Source organism: Anthonomus grandis, chromosome 8 (genome assembly GCF_022605725.1).
Source record: "Anthonomus grandis grandis chromosome 8, icAntGran1.3, whole genome shotgun sequence".
NCBI lineage: Eukaryota > Metazoa > Arthropoda > Insecta > Coleoptera > Curculionidae > Anthonomus > Anthonomus grandis.
The window spans coordinates 9,854,711-9,873,468 of record NC_065553.1 but is presented as its reverse complement, the minus strand read 5'-3'; the positions used below and the strand labels follow the sequence as shown (position 1 = coordinate 9,873,468).

At 29.9% G+C, this 18,758-nt stretch overlaps 1 protein-coding gene across 6 annotated transcripts in view; it reads right to left on the bottom strand.

Annotated features, from left to right (window-relative positions):
• LOC126739084 (cell adhesion molecule Dscam2) overlaps positions 1–18,758 on the bottom strand; it is a 163,900-nt gene that overhangs the window by 10,862 nt on the left and 134,280 nt on the right. For all 6 annotated transcript variants that reach the window (XM_050444594.1, XM_050444593.1, XM_050444598.1 and 3 more), the window contains 17 exons: positions 18,174–18,293; positions 15,795–15,968; positions 15,558–15,742; positions 15,361–15,504; positions 15,197–15,299; positions 12,894–12,984; positions 12,658–12,835; positions 12,403–12,601; positions 12,198–12,350; positions 11,983–12,138; positions 11,799–11,913; positions 10,128–10,309; positions 3,104–3,228; positions 2,930–3,048; positions 2,728–2,871; positions 2,611–2,674; positions 2,304–2,553 (listed from right to left, as the gene is read on the bottom strand). In XM_050444594.1, the coding sequence (XP_050300551.1) occupies positions 2,304–2,553; positions 2,611–2,674; positions 2,728–2,871; positions 2,930–3,048; positions 3,104–3,228; positions 10,128–10,309; positions 11,799–11,913; positions 11,983–12,138; positions 12,198–12,350; positions 12,403–12,601; positions 12,658–12,835; positions 12,894–12,984; positions 15,197–15,299; positions 15,361–15,504; positions 15,558–15,742; positions 15,795–15,968; positions 18,174–18,293 (2,502 nt within the window). The remainder of the gene's footprint in view (positions 1–2,303; positions 2,554–2,610; positions 2,675–2,727; positions 2,872–2,929; positions 3,049–3,103; positions 3,229–10,127; positions 10,310–11,798; positions 11,914–11,982; positions 12,139–12,197; positions 12,351–12,402; positions 12,602–12,657; positions 12,836–12,893; positions 12,985–15,196; positions 15,300–15,360; positions 15,505–15,557; positions 15,743–15,794; positions 15,969–18,173; positions 18,294–18,758) is intronic.

Sequence of the window (18,758 nt, the reverse complement as noted above, 5' to 3'; positions counted from 1 at the left end):
TAACTGAATCTGCATGTGAGTGTAGGATTTTATAACTGCCTAATTTAGTATACTTTAAATTTGTAAAAAAATATATTTTTAAATAAGCCTTAATCGATTAAAGCTTTTATGGGATAATATGATATTTTCTTACATATAAAGTAACCGTATTTCTAAGTAAAGGCTATACGAACCTTGGAGGCTGAAATGAGAGTAGCATTGCTAGAAAACAAGCTTCTCCCAAAATGTATCCTAAAATTACTTAAAAAGAGGTTTCAGGAGCGTTTCCATGACTTTAAGTTATTAAAACTTAAAACATCTTAGATATTCGTAAAATCCTACAATAATTTTAAAATACCCTACGGAAGTATTTCGGGAGTATCCTCAGTGACTTCTTACATGACTTTGGAAAATATGTATATGCTATTAAAAAAAAATATTTTAAAAAATTATACAAGATTTTTGAAAATTAAAGAAGAAGAAGAAGTTTTTTAATCAAAAGGTTAAAAATTTTGCAAAATTGATACTCAAAATGTCTTTCTATTATTTAGTCTTATCTTTAGTTTGTCAATTTCGCATTAATCAAATTGAAACACTCTTAGTATATGTACTGAAGATTCAAAGGTGGTGAGATATCGCAGAAATTTCTATTAAAGTAGAAAAATTATCCACGCACAGCAAAAACATACGTACATGAAACGTAAAGGAAATAAATCATTTATGAGTAAAACTATGTAATTTTTAAACGTAAATATAGCATTACCAAAGTTTCATTTCTTTGAAAGTTTGCTGAACAATAGTAGAGATTTGTTGTACTTGTTGGCTTTATAAAATATTAAGTTGAACAAACTTTTACAATCCAACATTAAATACACCTCAAATGTATCTCTGAAAATTCTAATACGTATTGCTAGTAGTATTCTTTAAAAGAAAATCAGCATGGTGAAAGATTTGGTTGAAATTTTATCATTTATTAAAAAAATTTCAAGGATAAGATTCGGTTTAGTTAATAAGTAAGAGGTGAAAATTGTAAAAAAATATCATATTTTAATTTTACTCATCATATACTAATTTATAGCCATTTTCACGGGCGGTAAAATAATTTGAAAAGATTTGAAATTCTAATAACAATAAAAATTTGAAATATACTTCTGTAATCTATAATAAATACAATATCACTAACAACCTAAATGAAACATATATTGAACAATTAAACTGTATACAAATCCTATAAGAAAATAAATTAAAATATACAAAATGCAGATAGGGGATGAAATGAGAAGACCGAGGAAAATCAAGAAAATGACGTTTAAAGATATGTGGTGAATTTCGAACAAAGCTCTAGTAATGTTTCCAAACTTTCTTGAATAATCGAACTTTTCACGGAATTTTTAGTAATGGTAATCACTGAATAGACTATATTTTTTTTAGAATAAATCACAATCCCTTCTCATGAATATAAAGATATGTAGTTTATAATTATAAAATGTAGGACCACAATAAATTTGTATATATAATTTTCAGAAAATAGCTTTATAAGCAATTTAAAAAATTTGATATTTAATAATCACAAGATAAGAGGAAGAACATGGACGTGATTTTACGATACTAGATCTTAGTATAAAATAGGCAATACTTATTTATATTAAACTATATATATATATATATAACTATATTATATTAAAATCTGTTAATGAATAAAATGTACCAGGAACATTGAAATTGTTGAAACATGTTATTTATAGCTAGTTTTAGTAAGTAAATTTTAAACAGAATACTTTTAAGAAAATATCAAATGTCCAGGGAAATTATAAACATATTCATATTCTGTAGTAACACGTCGTACTTCGTCTTAGATATAATTTTTAAACAACTACAAAGAAAGAGTAAGAAAACACTATTATTAATAATTTATCCACATATTATTTAATCAATAAGAATTCTTACACATTCTCTTCACAAATCAAGAAATGCAGACCGGAATGCGTATTAATCATAGTATATACTAAAAGCTATGATGAAAAATATGACGAAATAAATCAGAGCAAAAGACAATTTTCTGACTTACTTAAAAGTTTTGTAAAACGTTTTTTCTTTTTTGGTCTTGTGCTTGGCACATTCAGCCACTTGTAAGTTGTTAATTTGAAACAATAGAAAATAATAAATTTTTATGATAATTTAAAAACACACTTGCATAAATACAAATAACAAAAACAATGCACAAAAATATTAACAGCTCCAATTACATGAGTAAAAACCATATGGGGAAGATAAATAATATACCATTCACTTACACTGAAGTTAAGAAAACTAACTTAACGTACCCAGCGTCCACTGGCTTTCCAGTGCCTTCCTATATTGCAACACAAAATACAAAATAGGGCACCCGTTATCGGGCCACACGTGCAGCCTCAAAGAGACGCTCGTGGAGTTGGGGCCAATAAAAGAGGCTGCAGGAGGCACCCCCGGGGCATGACCTTGGGTCCTCGCTTGTAAGGGTTGACTTGCCGGACTAGCCCCTATTTTATTGTGAGCTGTTAGGTAGAGGTGGTATGATGTGCCACAAGACAGACCCTAAAAAAATAATCGAAATGGCTTTAAATATTATGAAGAAATCGGCTATTAATTTACCTTTAGCTCGAAACTAGTCGCATGTCTGGATAAATATAGTTCGTCTAAATTTCCATGTTCTTTTCTAAAAAAAAAATAATTAAGTCTAAAAGTAACACTAAGCCTAAAAATAGGTACCTGTAATTTAAAGTGAAACCACTTATCGGTGCCCCTCCATTTTTTCCAGCTTTCCAATGCAATAAAATACTGGAACTGGTTGCAGACGTCACATAGAGCAAAGGTGCATTGGGAGGCACTTGGACTATTAAATTATATGTTATCCTAGGAATAAAAAGTTAACTGTACAGGTGAACATAAAAATATTTTTCAAGCTTCATACCGATCAGTTCCATGTCCGTTATCCACCTGACAAGTGTAGTTGGCGGCGTCGGTTATTTGCAGATTCGATAAAATAAGCTCTCCAGTATCAAGAAGTTGTTGGTTGTGATTTGCACCACCCTAGTAATATATAATTCAAAATTCTAAAAATAAACAAAGTTTGCTCAAATGTTACCTTTAACATTTGATCTGCTTTCAGCCATTCCCTTCTAGGAGATCCAACTGATTCACAGTTTAGTGCTACGGAGGTTCGCCACGGACGTACCACTATTCCTCCAAACGATATTATTCTTGCGGGTACTATAATACAAATAAATCATCACTCACTTAAAGTTGTTTTTTTATTGTAGCTTATTATTCATTGTATTATTCATTGCATATTTCATGACTATAATTTTATACGTATAGCGTAGCATTTTTTTTATTTAGTTCATTTTATACTATTGTGAAAATAGCATAGATTAAAGTAGCTTCATTCAGTAGGTAGTATTAAGTCCTATCCTTACGACGAGATAAACTGGTATAAGATTTTTTTCTATCGGATGAAGAAACACTCCTAGATACCAAGTTTTATTTAAATTTCAAAATAACTTTTTACGTTTAAAAGTTATACCATAAAAATAAAAATAAGAACCATTTTACTTAGTTTGATGTCATCAAGTGGAATATACTTGTGATCTCTTTATTCTCAAAGAGACTTGAGAATAACTTTTATATTTAAGAAATATGTATCTGTCGTGACGTAATTTTAATGTCAAAATACAAGAACAGGAAATAAGATAAAAAAGCAGTGTTTCCAGTGATCTTTTAATTCATACCACATATTTATAAAAAAATAATTTCGAAACTTGAATTTATGAAAGAACAATTTTTGTTTATAGTCTGTCATTGTAATATTATATTCTTCAATTCCTGATGATAACAATATTTTAAAAGAAAATTCATTTAAATAAATCCCACTTATGAAATACAATTATAAAATACCATATAGTTAGTTATTGTTTAGTAACAATGAAATAAACTTAAAGATAATAATTTCTGTTTTATACTAAATATTTATTTAGAAATGTATAAAATGTTTTTTTTGAAATTTTATGACACAATAAAAAAAATAAATATGATTTTTTTTATCAATTTAATAAAAAATTGAATATTTAAGTTTTTTGGAACTTACAAAATATTACAAAAATAAATTATAATTTTTTATTTTAAATCTCATAATTTAATGAATATTCTTGTTCGTTTCAACACATAATTTTAAAAACAAGCGTACGAGTAAAATATAGAACAGTTTTTAACGTTTTTTAATTATGACTCATAGATCTTTGTAAAATATATATAATAGTACAAAATACTCATTACAACATTAATTCATATGTCCTCTTTTTTATACGATATCCAATATTCAAATATTAGAAAAATCAAAATTATTTAGTGTTGCGTTAAAACTGGTTGTTGACAGATTTGATAGATTATACAGAAGATTATCGAAAAAAGTTCATCAAAATGTACGGCTTTGAATTTAAAGATTAAAAAAAATCCTCGTATTGTTTACCTGTATTTTCAAGGAGAAATGTATATGCGTATACATACATATGTGTATATATTTATACATTCATTCTTTTCAAATGAAAAGTCTATATATTTCTATTTTTATTTAAAATATGGTATAGTCTTTGGTGTTATGTTCTACTACATCTTTAGAAAGGCCATTGCATTTTCATCAAAATATTAATTTGTTTCTTTAAATTTGAGTTACGCGCTGCCAAAAAATTGAAATTAATTTTGTATTTTTAATAGTTATTCAATTCTTATGTGTGCTAGAACAATTTGCTATTTTGTTGAAGGTATTTGAACTCGTTTCTCCTTGGATCCAAATATTTAAAGTCGTTTTATATAATATATTTTATATCCTTGTTGAATTCATTGTTAATATCATCCATTAATTTTAAATCATTTTACGTGTTTTTTTTTAAATTTCTTCCAACAGTTAAAGCCATTTTCTTATTTATCTCGGGACCTTTGAAATTTGTACAGTTTTTTTTGTTTAAAGGCAAATTTTAGTTCGTTAGTATGAGATTTGAATTACGGATATAATTGTATTTGACTGTACAAATATTAAATTAATAATGATGATTTTTTGAGTCAATTGGCTATATATAAAAAATTAAATAATTAGAAATAATTTTTATTTGAATCGATTCCTAAAATTAATAATATTATTCATGTATTTTTTCAGCATTAATGATACTTAAAAATTAGAAAAAAAAATAAGCAGGGTTTGTTAAAAATAAAAAATAATTTGTTAGAAAAATCTAAAACCATACAGAATTTTTAAAAACCCTTTTAAGATGTAACACATTGCAGATGTTTATCTCGCTTGATTTCTTATACGTTACACCTATAAAAGAAACTCTATACAGTTTCAAGTTTTATATATTTCTCTTTGGTTGCCAGTATCTTTTACATATATCAGGTTCAGATACATAATTTTCCATATCAACATTCAAAAGTAGTAATAAAACCGAAATAAGCAGGACTGTTTTCCTATATATTCATCATCGCACAAGACATAAAATAAAAAAGAACTAAAAAAGGTCAACCCTGTCATCCCTTACGTGTGTGTATGTGTGTGTATACAGTATACATAGTGTGTAATAATACTCTTGAAAAGTATGTTCTCCTACTACCATATGTGTCTCGATCCGCGCGGCACTACGTCGAACAAACTCTCAAAAAGGGAAAAGCGACAGGATGGATGATGAGAACACGTGCAAAAGGGAAACAAAATGTGTGTTAAGTAAAGTCGCATGTGTACGACCAGCGATGCACAGTGGATAACGAAATGGTATAACATGGCCAAAATATTTTACATAGGATTTATATTTTCGAAAATTAGTATAAGAGAGGACTCTTGTCAGTTAATCCCGTATTAAGGGTTTATTTAGTGAGTCCTAAATCCCAAAAAAATTAAAACAGTTATTAATTCATGATTGATTGGAAAACACTCTTTAAACATTGTGATGCCATATTAGTGATAATAAGAGCAGAGGCTTTAAAACTGCTATTTATAATTTTCAGGAAAATTCCGTTTTCTAGTCTGCCTAGAGTAAATGCAAAAAAGTTTTTCCTAATCCAAAAATCGACAAAATCAACAACTGCTTTTTAAATGACAAATTTGTTTAGCATAAAATACACATTGCGTATAAAGCTTAAAGTAGACTTTAATAGGTACATTAGATTAGTTTGTACTACTTTTAGAAAAAACTTTAGTAAAAGAATTTACTTAATAAGTAAGTGCTTTTCTTCATTACGCCCATGGTTTATCATTTTGTTGTTAAAAATAGCGATTAAAGCGTTTTTTGTGGCAGAAAATGTTGCTTATTGAAGAATTATAAGGAGGTAATGTGTTGTACTTATTTTAAGTAAGATTGATTTGACCAAACATTTATTACCAAAATACCTTTTGACGCTTTAAACATATAAATTAACCACGACAGAAATGATTGATATTATCGAATTATTTTTCGGAAATAATCAGTGCGCTAAGAGAACAGTAACGTACATCGAAAATATGTTCTAGAACTTGTAGCTAAATTTCGTTAAACTGGATCCGTAGCCAATAAAATACGCGACATTGAAAATCCCATAAAGAACGAAGCAATAGAAGTGGGGCTTTACGACAAGTTTATGTATATCCTACGTAAAGTACCTGCAAATTGGATACTGGGCGTGGTGTTAGTCGATGAAGTATCCAACGGATTCTAAAGGCTCATAGTTTTCATCCGTATACAATTCACCTCGTACAAGAACTTAATGAAGACGATTTTGATCAGCGATTATAATTCTGTGAAGATGAGTGGGCAAATTATAAACGATGAACATTTTCTATTCAACACTTGCTTCTCCGACTAATATTCCTTTTTCTTAAAAGGCGCAGTATCGGCATAACTGTCGTCATAACATATATTGGTCCGATTCTAATCCTAGTATTTATCATTAGGTACACACACAGCAGCCACAAAAATTAAATGTTTGGGCTGATATTTTTGTTGATCATTTAGTTGGTCTCTTTTTATTACCTGGAAATTTGACCGGTGAAATGTATTTGGAATTACTGGAAGACGTCATACATCCTGCATTAACTGCCATAATTAAAAAATCAGAATGATCGGTAGTACAAGGATTGGTAGAAGAGGTGTGGCTGAATGGCCCTCAAGATCGCTAGATTTAATTTTTGGATTTCTTTTTATGGGGTCACTTAACAATCAAAATCTATGCTACTTAAACAACATCGTTAGAAGATTTACGGCAAAGAATTGTGAACGAGTGAGCTGTGTAACGAGAGTCATAGTGGTCATTTACTTGCCTGATGGGTTAGTTCATTCTTCATCTTTAACTTCCGTTCCTGTCAAATGTACTGATCTCCACTAATGATGATGTGTTAGTTTTATTTAAGCTTTAAATCAATATCTCTAAAACTAAAGAATTGAAGTACATGAATTTTACATCTTTATAAAGGGAATTGAAAAACCTTTAAAATAAGGTATCACTCGACCTCCCTTTCCATTTAAGATTTTAGGGATAATATCACTCCGGTTCAGGGGGCTGCACGTGTTAACGTGGTTTTTCGCCAAAAAAAACATTGCCAGTAAATGCCTCTGTTTCGAATATTAATTACGGTGCTTCGAATTAGATGGAAATAATTATCTTCTTCTTCGATTTAAAATAAGACTGTTAAGGCAAATTTCAGCTAAACCGAAAATGACGCAAGACAAATAATTATCATTAATAATCATAATTAATCTCAATACGCATGAAACACGGTATGTATATGCTCTGATATAAAAAAAAAAAAATTTTTGTCTTTTGGGCATTTTGGCTCACTGTGCGACGCATTTCGCCCCTGCTTACTCTAGGATAGAACGGGATTATCTGGCATTTTAGCGCTCCTGCTTTTCTGCTCTCCTGATACAGTTATCCAGAGTTGATCTCCCACGCGTCGCATCGGGACTGGATATATCGGGATTCGGGATCAGCCGGGAATCCAGGATGGATATGTTCAGGTAAAACCGACCGGCTGAACGAGTAGGAAAGAAAATAGGGCAAACAAAATACTAATACGGGGTTTATAACGGCTATATGAGGCGTATGTATATATGCCCTTCATCGAGGCGTTATAAATGCGGGTCGAGTGTAATTTACTATCGACATCACAGGGACTTATTTATGAATATACTTACTTTGAATATGGCATTAGGTTTACAGCTACGTTTTAATTTTATTAAAAAATACGAAGGGGACTACAATAGTGAAAACAATAATAAACTAGATTTCTAAATTGGGTGACTATAAAAGACCTGCACGAAATCTTGTTCATATGTTCATATAGATCAAAATAAGCTATTTTGAAAGCAACTTGCCTATCTACAGGGTGTCCCATAAATAATGATAAATAATTTAACAGCAGATTCCTTTAACAAAAAAGAGGTTAAGTTTAATTTTCTAGTCCGAAAGACAAAAAAAAAACCAAGATACAGGGTAATAAACTTATGTATTTTGTATGTATATATGTATAAATTATGTATTTGTTTTTAATTTTGGCCATAATCTGATACAGGTATGTAAGCATTTGAAATACCTGGAACAAATGTGCAGCGAAATGAGGTTAATGCTGATGACTATGTACTAGTACTACTAGTTATGTACCAACATCAGCTTTATCCAGGTGAAGTAAAAAGAAGTAATAGGTCATGCAGTTTTTATTCCAACAAATAAGAAAGTGTGAGACTAATTGGAAGTGGCTAGCAAAACTAAATATAATTTGGTAATTCTATGATATTAAACAAAAATTGACAACTCACATTAAATATCTAGAAGGGCAATTTTTAAAGCTCGTGAAATATCTTAACTATATGTAATCCTTACTAAAATTTCATTTATTTTGTGCTTAATGTGATAAGTTTGGTTCTTATTTAGGTCACTCTAAAAACGTAAATTTCTTTTTGTGCACGTAAATTTATTGAGCTCTATTTATTGACTATTTATTGCTTGAAAACACAAAGGTAAAATTAGTGGCACTTGTCTTTCTTTATTGAAGACGCATTGAAAACCGATGTGGCACATAAAAACCTAAATACAAAATGTGCTACAAAAACATCAAATTTTTCAAAAAACTAAAATTATTTTGATAATTTCTTGTACTTTAATGCGTTTACAAACTACTAGACGTTATATTTTTACTTATTTTATTATATGTTATATTTTTACTTACTTATTTTTACTTATTTAAATTTTTCCTAGCAATAGTTTTGCAACATCATAAAAATCTGAAAAAGTAGTATATTTTAACCCCATTTTACGATATAGTTTGTCTACACGGTTTTTTTTTTAAATTTAAGTCCACAAATTCATAAAAGCATAACCATATAATACTATATTGATATTTCTATTAAATTCTTTACCTTCCTTTGTATATTATTAATAATTGGCACAGGTAAGTCATCTTTTAATCCGGAATTCGCTGACTGTACTTTTTTCAATTCTAATTTCTCTCTGACCATGAAGTAGTACTAACTAAATTTTCTATAAAATTTAAAACTATAAACAAGACACGGAAATTATGCCCTATTTTTAGAGATAAAAATCTTCGAAACTTCAAGCAATTATATTAAATAACTGATTGAAACTTGAGTATTCTAGAACATTTATGTTGTAAATGTTACAATGAATACTATTATTCTTACCCATGATCCACTTTTATACCTCCGTAATGAAAATTATTTATAGTTTTAGAGTTTCTTTGTTAATTTAGAGTTTCTTTTTTATCTCAATAAAATTAGCAACAAATTACAATGATATCAGAAACAATTGCCACAGATGGACAAATTATCCTTGCACAGATTACTTTGAAAATGTGTTCAAATCTGCCAGAATGGACCTTAAAGGATTTTACAAATTTAATTAATAAATCATTTTAAAATGGCGTTTTTCTAAGTTGCTTGGAGACAGCAATTATTATACGCATTAAGACACCCCTGTTCGCTGTCTTCTCATTTTATTTTCCTTTATAATTTATACTCTAAACTCAAAAATTGGTTATAGAGTTGAATGTTAAGTACTCGTAAACTTTTAATACTTAATAGTTCACGAGTGAACCACACTGTTAAACTTATAACCAGAACAATCTGTTTACTTACTTCGACTTGTCATCATGTGGCTGACAACTTTAGAACTTTGTCCTTCTCCTATTCGAGTCGCTGCGGTTACCCAAAACTGATACTCCATGTGCTGCTGTATATTTTTCACTTCGAACGCTGTAGTGTGGCTTGATATTATTTGTTTTCCATTGTCTATTTCTTGGCGCCCATCGGTGCTTCTCCTTTAATTAATTAAAAGAAAAACAGATATATTTCCTCGAAACTATTTATCAAAGGCAATAATACTAAATGAGTCCTAAATTGTATATTATATAAATGCCATACTAGTACTCCTCGTTACGGCAAAATTGCATTTATATTTTGAGCCGGATTAATCAATTGCTTGACGTTTCGATATTGCCAGTCAGAACTAATAAAAGTTTCGAGGCTTTTGAACATTTTAAGAATATTTTAAAATTATATTTTAATGATAATTTTATTGATTTCAGTTTAAGTTTAGGTAAAGCATTGCACATTTTATGTGGCTGGAGCTCTTAAAAACAGCCGCGTTGTATACTTAAAATTCAAACTTTTAGGTATGTATCGTGAGAAAAATTATTATTTAAATTTTAGTAAATTAGTGGCATTTTTTTTAAATCATCGTTTCTCGATTGTTCATAAATATCTGGAAGAAGTCTGAGAAAGGCCTTATTTTGAACAAGGTACTTAACGCAAATATTTAAAATTTCCTAAACGAATTGTGTATTACATGCTTACTTATAATATTCAATAAGAGAATATAAGGCCAAGTTTACTGTTTAATCGTTTCCATCAACATTAAGCGAACCCAAAATTGCACATTTAATTGCTTGACTTTCAACATGTTCATGTCTTTCAAATGTCCCTGAAAATGAACCTTCCTTCAAGGTCAAATTCAAAGTTACTGATTTTTTTTCGCTATTGTACCCTTTAACTTTTTTAAAGGTAATTTTTGATGTCAGTTGTTTTTACAGTTATTCCTGTAGTGGGATTAAAAGGAAGCACTATGTACAGGGTGGCCAACTAAGAATGCGAGGTACTGTATCTCGGAACGTACTCATCGCAGAGGTTTGCGGTAAAAAATATTATGACTAAAACAGCTAAGAGAAAAACCTGAAAAATATTCAAAAGTTTCTATAATGACCGCTAGGGGGCGTCAGTGCGATCTTGAATCTAAAAAAGTAAAGTTTTTGTGAATTTCGATATATTAATCTAACAAAAAAATACTTGATCCTTAAAGTAGAGGATAGTCTGAAACTTTTTTGTTTAACAGTTTTTGCTGTATGCCTGAAAAAAGGGGTGGAGGGGTATTCTAAAACTTCCGTAAAAACATCCTGTATCTTAGAAGTGGCTTAGTCGACTTTAAAACAATTGTGTTCTTTAAAAAGAGCCATTCTTGGGCTTTACGTGTTTTCGAAGTTTTGCTAGTTTCTCATGTCGCCGCCAGAGAGCTTTTTTGAAAATTCCGACAGAAATAGTAAATTTTCTCAAAAAAATTAAATGCATTGGTATGATTTTTTTGAGGCTCTTGTATTATAGAAGTCAAAAATTTAAATAAATATAATTCAAAACAGCCTAACTTTCAAAACAACGAACTTTTCTTAATTATTTAGCCAATAAAAGCTGATAATGTCATCAAATCGATCATCATAAAGACATAATCTCTTTCTCTAGTATTTAGCTCGTACCCACCTATAGAGGTTATATTTTGTTATTACTCCATTTGGTTCCAGAGGTGGAAGCCAGGACACTCTCAAGGATTGTGTTGTTGCTGCTGCAACTTTGATATCTGCAGGTGGGCCTGGAACTAAAAAAGAGACGAATACAAGCAGTGATTAGATTTATTTTGATGCTATTTTCAATTTTTATGTCTTACCATCTTCCTCAGTTTGGCAAAAATGAGGAAGACTCAACACCCCATCGCCAACTTTAGTAAAAGCTAACACCTGAAGGCTGTAGTTCGTAAACTTCCTAAGGCCAGTTATCACAGTTATAAGCGCTGTAGTTTTTCGGGTTTCCATCACGTCATTAGCTAAAAAAATCATTAAAATTCAACCCCATTTATAAAAAAAAAAAACTAATTATATTTACCACGTGAGTTTTCATCTAAAACAGGCTCGTAAGTCAACTTGTAGCCTACAATTATTCCGTTGCAGTCTTCGTTTGGTGGGGGTTGCCAGCTAACTTGGATACTTTGTGATGTAGGCGAGGTACAACGTATGTCCATTGGCGGACTACTAGGAACTAAATGGATTTAATTATTTTTCGTACCTTCACTAAATTTTTCATAAGTTACCATCTTCTAGAGTTTCAGTCGTGACTTGCTCGCTAAGTGGTCCAGAGCCGACTTCATTATAGGCCTGAACAACTATTGTATATCGGGTGTATTTTTTGAGGCCACTAAGTAATATTTCACCACCTTCTTCACCATCACCCGCTACGGAGGTGAAGTTGTAGGAGCCCATAAAAGGGGCTCGATAACCTACATTATAACCCTGAAAGATGGTAAAAGTGGCACCATATTCATATTTTATATTTAAGAGAAAATTACCTGTATTTCTCCATGTCTTAACTCTGACACTGGTGGAGTCCAGGCGACCAAAACCTCGGTAGATGATATAGGCCGAACGGTGGGGTTCAGGGGTGGTCCAGCCGGTTTTTCACTCAAGGTTGTTATTATTATTTCGTCACTCGGTTGACTTCTTCCAGCTGGGCCTTCTGCAATTATCCTAAAATTTATTTGATAAGAACACCATGCAGTTAAATTTTTAAAAAAGAATTATGTACCGGAAACTGTATTTCGTGGCCGGTTTTAGGTCATCTATAATAGCAGAATATGGCAAAGGAGTCTCTGTTAGTTCAATTTGATGCCAGTTTCCTAAAAAGTTTAAATTATATAAGCATATTTCGCCAATTCTGAAAGAACTAAACTTTATTTGATGTTTACCATTTCTATTTTATTCGTTTATAATAATTAATTAGACCAGAAAAGATATCGAACAAACATCGCTTTCTCATCAACTTGATGAAAGCAGACTGATGGCTATAGAAAAATAGGAATAAAAGAAAATATACATATAAATAAAAAAACAGGCTCTTAACATCCATAGATATGTTTAAAAAATAAAGAATTCACAAACCAAAGCTTTCTATGGGTCATTCAAGATCCGTTCATTCCAGCAGAAAACTACCTTAAGTATATGATTAGAATATAACTTTATAAGCAAAATACAGTACAAGGTCCCCACAGCGTATATTAGGTGAAAAGTAAAAAAAATATATATAAAACTTTTGGAGATCCATTGTTAGTGTTGGACATTTATTAGAAAACAAATGATTCAGAAAACATTATCATTTTGCTGTTCTGTAAGATAAATGAATTAAGTAGAAACAATAAAACCTTTAGATTCTTTTTTTCGACAAAAATACATTATTTTAATAATTGATTATCGTTAAATTAATTTCAAATAATTATAACTGCTCTATGTGACCACCACCATTACTAATACAATTTATATAATCTTGATCATTTTTTGTATTGTATTAAGTATACATTGTCTATGATTTTGGTTAGTATCATTTATAATGGAATTATATTTGTTCCAGTAAACGTCAAACAATACACACATGCTGCACCTACCAAGATCTTCAATATTTAATTTTTTTAAAGTTTGGAGCCCGATATTTCTAAATCGGTTTAATTAAAAGTAATTACATATACCATATATATTTAAAATCAGGAAAATGCTCTCTTTTTAACCATGAAGTCGCATTTCTAAAAGAAAGGAAATATTTTTTCACATGGAATTCAAAAATCTTAAGTAAAACCCTAAAAGTTTTGTGTAAATTTATTTTTTTTACTTTTCACCTAATCCCTGTAAAGTAAGCGGTGTTAATATAAGGTGAAAGACCCTGTACAAAGGGCGGGTAAAAGAGCAGAACTTAATTTCAACAGAAATTCTAATAATATACTCTAGAATCTGTATTAAAAATTAACAATAAAATTTACATTAAAAATAAGATAAGTTGACCGCAAGTAACTAGTATACTAGATCTTCTTCTACAATTACATAAATTATTTAGGCAAACAACGCTGATTGATTTTGCATTATCAAAGAATAATAATTTACGCCATAAATACGTGATAAAATCGCCAAATATAGAGAACTGAGAACAAATGTAAAAAGTCAGCGGAAAATATAAAATGTTTAAACTATCCAAGAGGTCCTTATCGTCCTGCATAAGATCCAGAAGAGCTAAAGAAAATCTTCTCCGGTAAAAACTATAAACCAGTGATTTACGTTTCAGTCCAGCTTGGTCTTCTTTTTTACTGAAATGAATCGTTATTGTTATTATAACGTTGTTTAACAATAAAACTCTTTTACTAGTCTTCTCTAGGTCAAGTCAAGAGACCAAGAGTACAGAAATAATAAAATACGCACTAAAGAGTCCAAGGGAATTGAGAATAATTTTTTTTCGCATTGACTTTTTAGAGATTCAAATTTAAAATGAAATTCAGGAAAAAAATTGTGATCGTGTGTACTATATTAGTTGCTGTAATTTGTGTTAGTTGTGATTATAACTGTAAAATGAGATTTTTTCTTCAAAATGTTACTTAAAAAAATACAAAAAATAACAAAATAACACTAAATAAAGCGTATGATAAGAGCCTAAAAACACAGCCATTGCATTGAATGCCATCATTTCCTAAGTTATAAATAAGGCAAAATTTAAACTAATGGTTTTATGTAAATTTTAATTCTGTTTCTTAATTTTTTATGAAACCCTGTATTTTTTGACAAGTTTTTGTAGAGACTACTAGAATCGAGTAGTACGTCAGTTATGTTTTTCATTAGGCTACTTTGACGAATTTTTGTAAATATTTATAGTTCGGCGCCAGATAGCTTCTACACTTCAGTTATTTAAAACCCTGTTCATCGAATTATGAGAATTAGAGCAATTCGAGAAATATTCAACTTGGAATGTTAATTTTTTTTGTTAATGTGTCCCTAAATCAACACCAAGGTTTTATAAACATTTTAAATTAAAATATTTAATTATATCAAAAACCTGTAAATCATTATACTTACTGTCAGCTTCTCTAAATTCAATAATAAATTTAAACACTTCATTCGCATCGTTTGATTTGTGTGCCCACTTAAGGCTAACTGAAGTACTGCTTTTAGATGGTGCCTAAAATTTTTGCAAACAATCAAATGTTTCCTTAATTTATATTATAATCTCAATTAATTACCTCAACGCCTTGCGGAGGCTGAGGCGGCTCTTGGACTAACAACTGCACCAATTGCTGATCTCTACCATACATATTACTTGCTTGACAAAAATAAGCTCCCGAATCCGAAGCGTCTGCATTTAAAATTTGTAGTTCTGCAGCAACCTGGAAATCAAAATTAAGTACTTTTCAATTAAAATTATTTTAAAAAATCTTACTCCATCAGGTGTAACGTCCTGTTTGGCATTAACCCTATAGTTTGTAGAAGGGTTAAGCTCAGTCTTACCACCTCGCAGCCAAATTACACTTATAGGCTTATCACCATTGACATCGCAATGAAGTAGAGCTGTATCACCCTTTTTTACAGTAATCATTCTTGAAGGAGCCGAAAAATATGGTGGGGCTATAAATAAGACAAATATAAAATATGCATAGCAATAAAGTTGTATACTTACAATTTACTCTAAGTTGAATCACCTTACCAATACCAGTGCCTATTCCATTATCAGCCTGACATAAATAATATCCTTCTCTATCTTCTTTGACGTGTTGTAAAAGAAGAGTGCCATTTCCGAGTAGTTTTGTATACATATGGTCTCGTACCTCTTCGTAGTCTCCTGATTTCGAACCTAATAAAAAAAAATTAATTGGAGGTATACTTGTATACTAGCAGACTGTAGTACTTATATACTATATGAAAATGTTTAGAAGATGGTTAAGTTGAAATTATAATTATTATTTTGTAAATACATACTTTAGTAATAATACTGATACGATAATGTTTTTCAATAATTCTCTTAAAGACATTAATATTATTAGTCAAAAAAGGAATTTGAAAGTGTAATAGGAATCTGTGGAAAAAAGTTTTGATGTGCTCATTTTAAACGAAAGTGGTATTAATAAAACTATTAATAACTTTATTATATTGGAATATCAAATTGTTCATTATAATCGTACTATAAATACATGGGATGCCCGTGTACTACATGTAAAATATGATTTACTAATACATAAGTTAAGGCGTAGAAATGAATAATCACAAATGGTTAAAGGTAATAATGTGTAAAAATTAAATTAAAAGCATAACTATTAACTGCAATATATTGTTTGCTCTACTTAAAAGTTTTTACAGGATTCGCACTTAAATAACAGATTAAAAATATTTGCGACATTAAAATAATCTGTGATGATATGACTGGATTATCTTAGTGAAAAGGGTTTTCACCGTGCCTTAAATTTACCGACAAAACTAACCGAAACATTGCCACTTGTATTGATTTTAGTCAATGATCTTACATCTTTCTCAGGTATAAAAATATTTCTCCAATCAATTCAGTTATTTTAACTGCAGCCCTCATTACCTTATTTTACTAAATTCATGTTTGACTAAAAATGTAACTAAAAATAAAAAAAAAACTTAAGACTAAAGATAAATCTCAATTGAGGTCCTACCTAACCCAGGAAACTTGGAATAGTTATTTGATCTGTCAAAAACCAAAGATTGCCTAAACTCCCTGTTTCTAACTACTATAACATAAAAATATAGAGATAATATCTTCTTAACTTAGTCATAATTTAATCCTCAAGCCTCTGATACATTTAATTAACTTCACTTATACTATTAAAACCTATCTGAAGATGCCTAAAAATATAATAATTACTCCTATCACAGATATAACCAGACAAAAAATTGTGTTTTTATATAGTTATCCTATTATAAAAAGTTATCCGATTAGGACTAGATTCTTTCCTCTTAAAATCTAAACAAATTTAAAAATTACAATACTGTAACGATATTAGGAACAACGAAGATTTCCAGAAGTACGTGAAAGGTTCGCGAATCTTCCGGAAACATGGTCTAGCGAGTATATAAGGGGACTAGTTTAAGTCGAAATATTGGCGCGACTTTTACATCGACATAAATAGTATTAAATAAATACAGCGTAAATAAATATTTTTAGTAGTCTTAAGTGATCGTGCTTAGTGTGTACGTGTCAAATAAACCAAACACGGACGGACCACATTTCAAAGTGTCTTGATAAAAATGCAAAATATTTACTAAACTTTCTTGACTTGACCAAGGCGTTTAATACCGTCGCGTATCCTACTCTACTAAAAAAGCTTTATTCTGTGAGTATAAGATGTAAAACATCTAAATCTAAACATTCAATTCTATCTAGAAATTCGAACCTAGAAAATCAGAATCGGGAATAAAATTAGTGACTTTTGCCCAGTGCAGTATGGTGTGCCTTAGGGTACCATCCTTGGACCACAGTTATTCAGATTATTAGCTTGATAGATACAGTGAACTCTGATTTAGTGGTTTGTTCCGGTGGTGACACTACATAGTGTAAAATTTTAACAATTTTCGACATAGGATATCAATTACAAGAAAGATCAAATACTTCTTAATTTATTTGGTCTCTTACCTCAAGAGGGATCATCATTTAAACATATAAATCATATGAAGTTACTATGATAAGGAAACTTAGAGAATGGCTTCTTTATTCACATGAATTATTCAAGATTTCATGTATGATTGAACTTGTTTTAAATTTTGTTCTCTTCAGTTAGGCAAGTGGTTCAATAGTTCAGCGTTAGGCTAAATTTCAGATATTAATGATAATTTATTTATGTAGTCTCTAAAATTGGTAGTAAATAATGATGTTCAGTTTATGTACTGCTTATCAATAACAAAAATTTGGGGATTTTATTTTAAGGATTTTTTCTTAGATTTAGAAATCAAAAGCAAATACGCTCTTAATATTTAAAAATTAAGAAATCTAAGTTACATCTTTACAACTTTGTTAATGTTTTAATTTTTGAATACTTGCCTGTAGCTTTCTTCCAAATTACTGTAGGGGTAGGAACGCCTTGTGCTTGACAGTGTAGCGCCACATGTCGATTTCGTTCTACGCTTACATCTACAGGTTCCACAAGCCATCTTGGTGGTACTAAAAAGTATATTTTTTAAAATATTATATTTTTAAAAATATAGCATTTAAATATTTTATTTTTTATTTGTTTTAAAAAGATAAATTTTAGATAATGTTGTTAGGAAATGGTTCATTTCATATGTTTTACTCAAACAAGTGCAATTATTTTAAAGTGAATTTGGACTTTTTTATGTAAAATTGAAATCTATGCAGCCTTTGTGATTAGTGAGTAGTGACAGAAAGCTGGTGATTTTTACATCTTTTTTTACAAATCATTTTGTGAACTAAGGTGCTACTAAAGTTTATACAGTTTGTTAAGAACATTTTTTGTATTTATTTTATAAACAAATAAAATTTCAAATAGGAATAAATTTGTTATTTTGAGGAAATATCATAATTTTTAGTTTTATGCAAGCAATAAAAGTATCATGCCAGACCATGCTTAAGCATGCCAGAAGCATGCTCCAATACTACAAGTGAGAA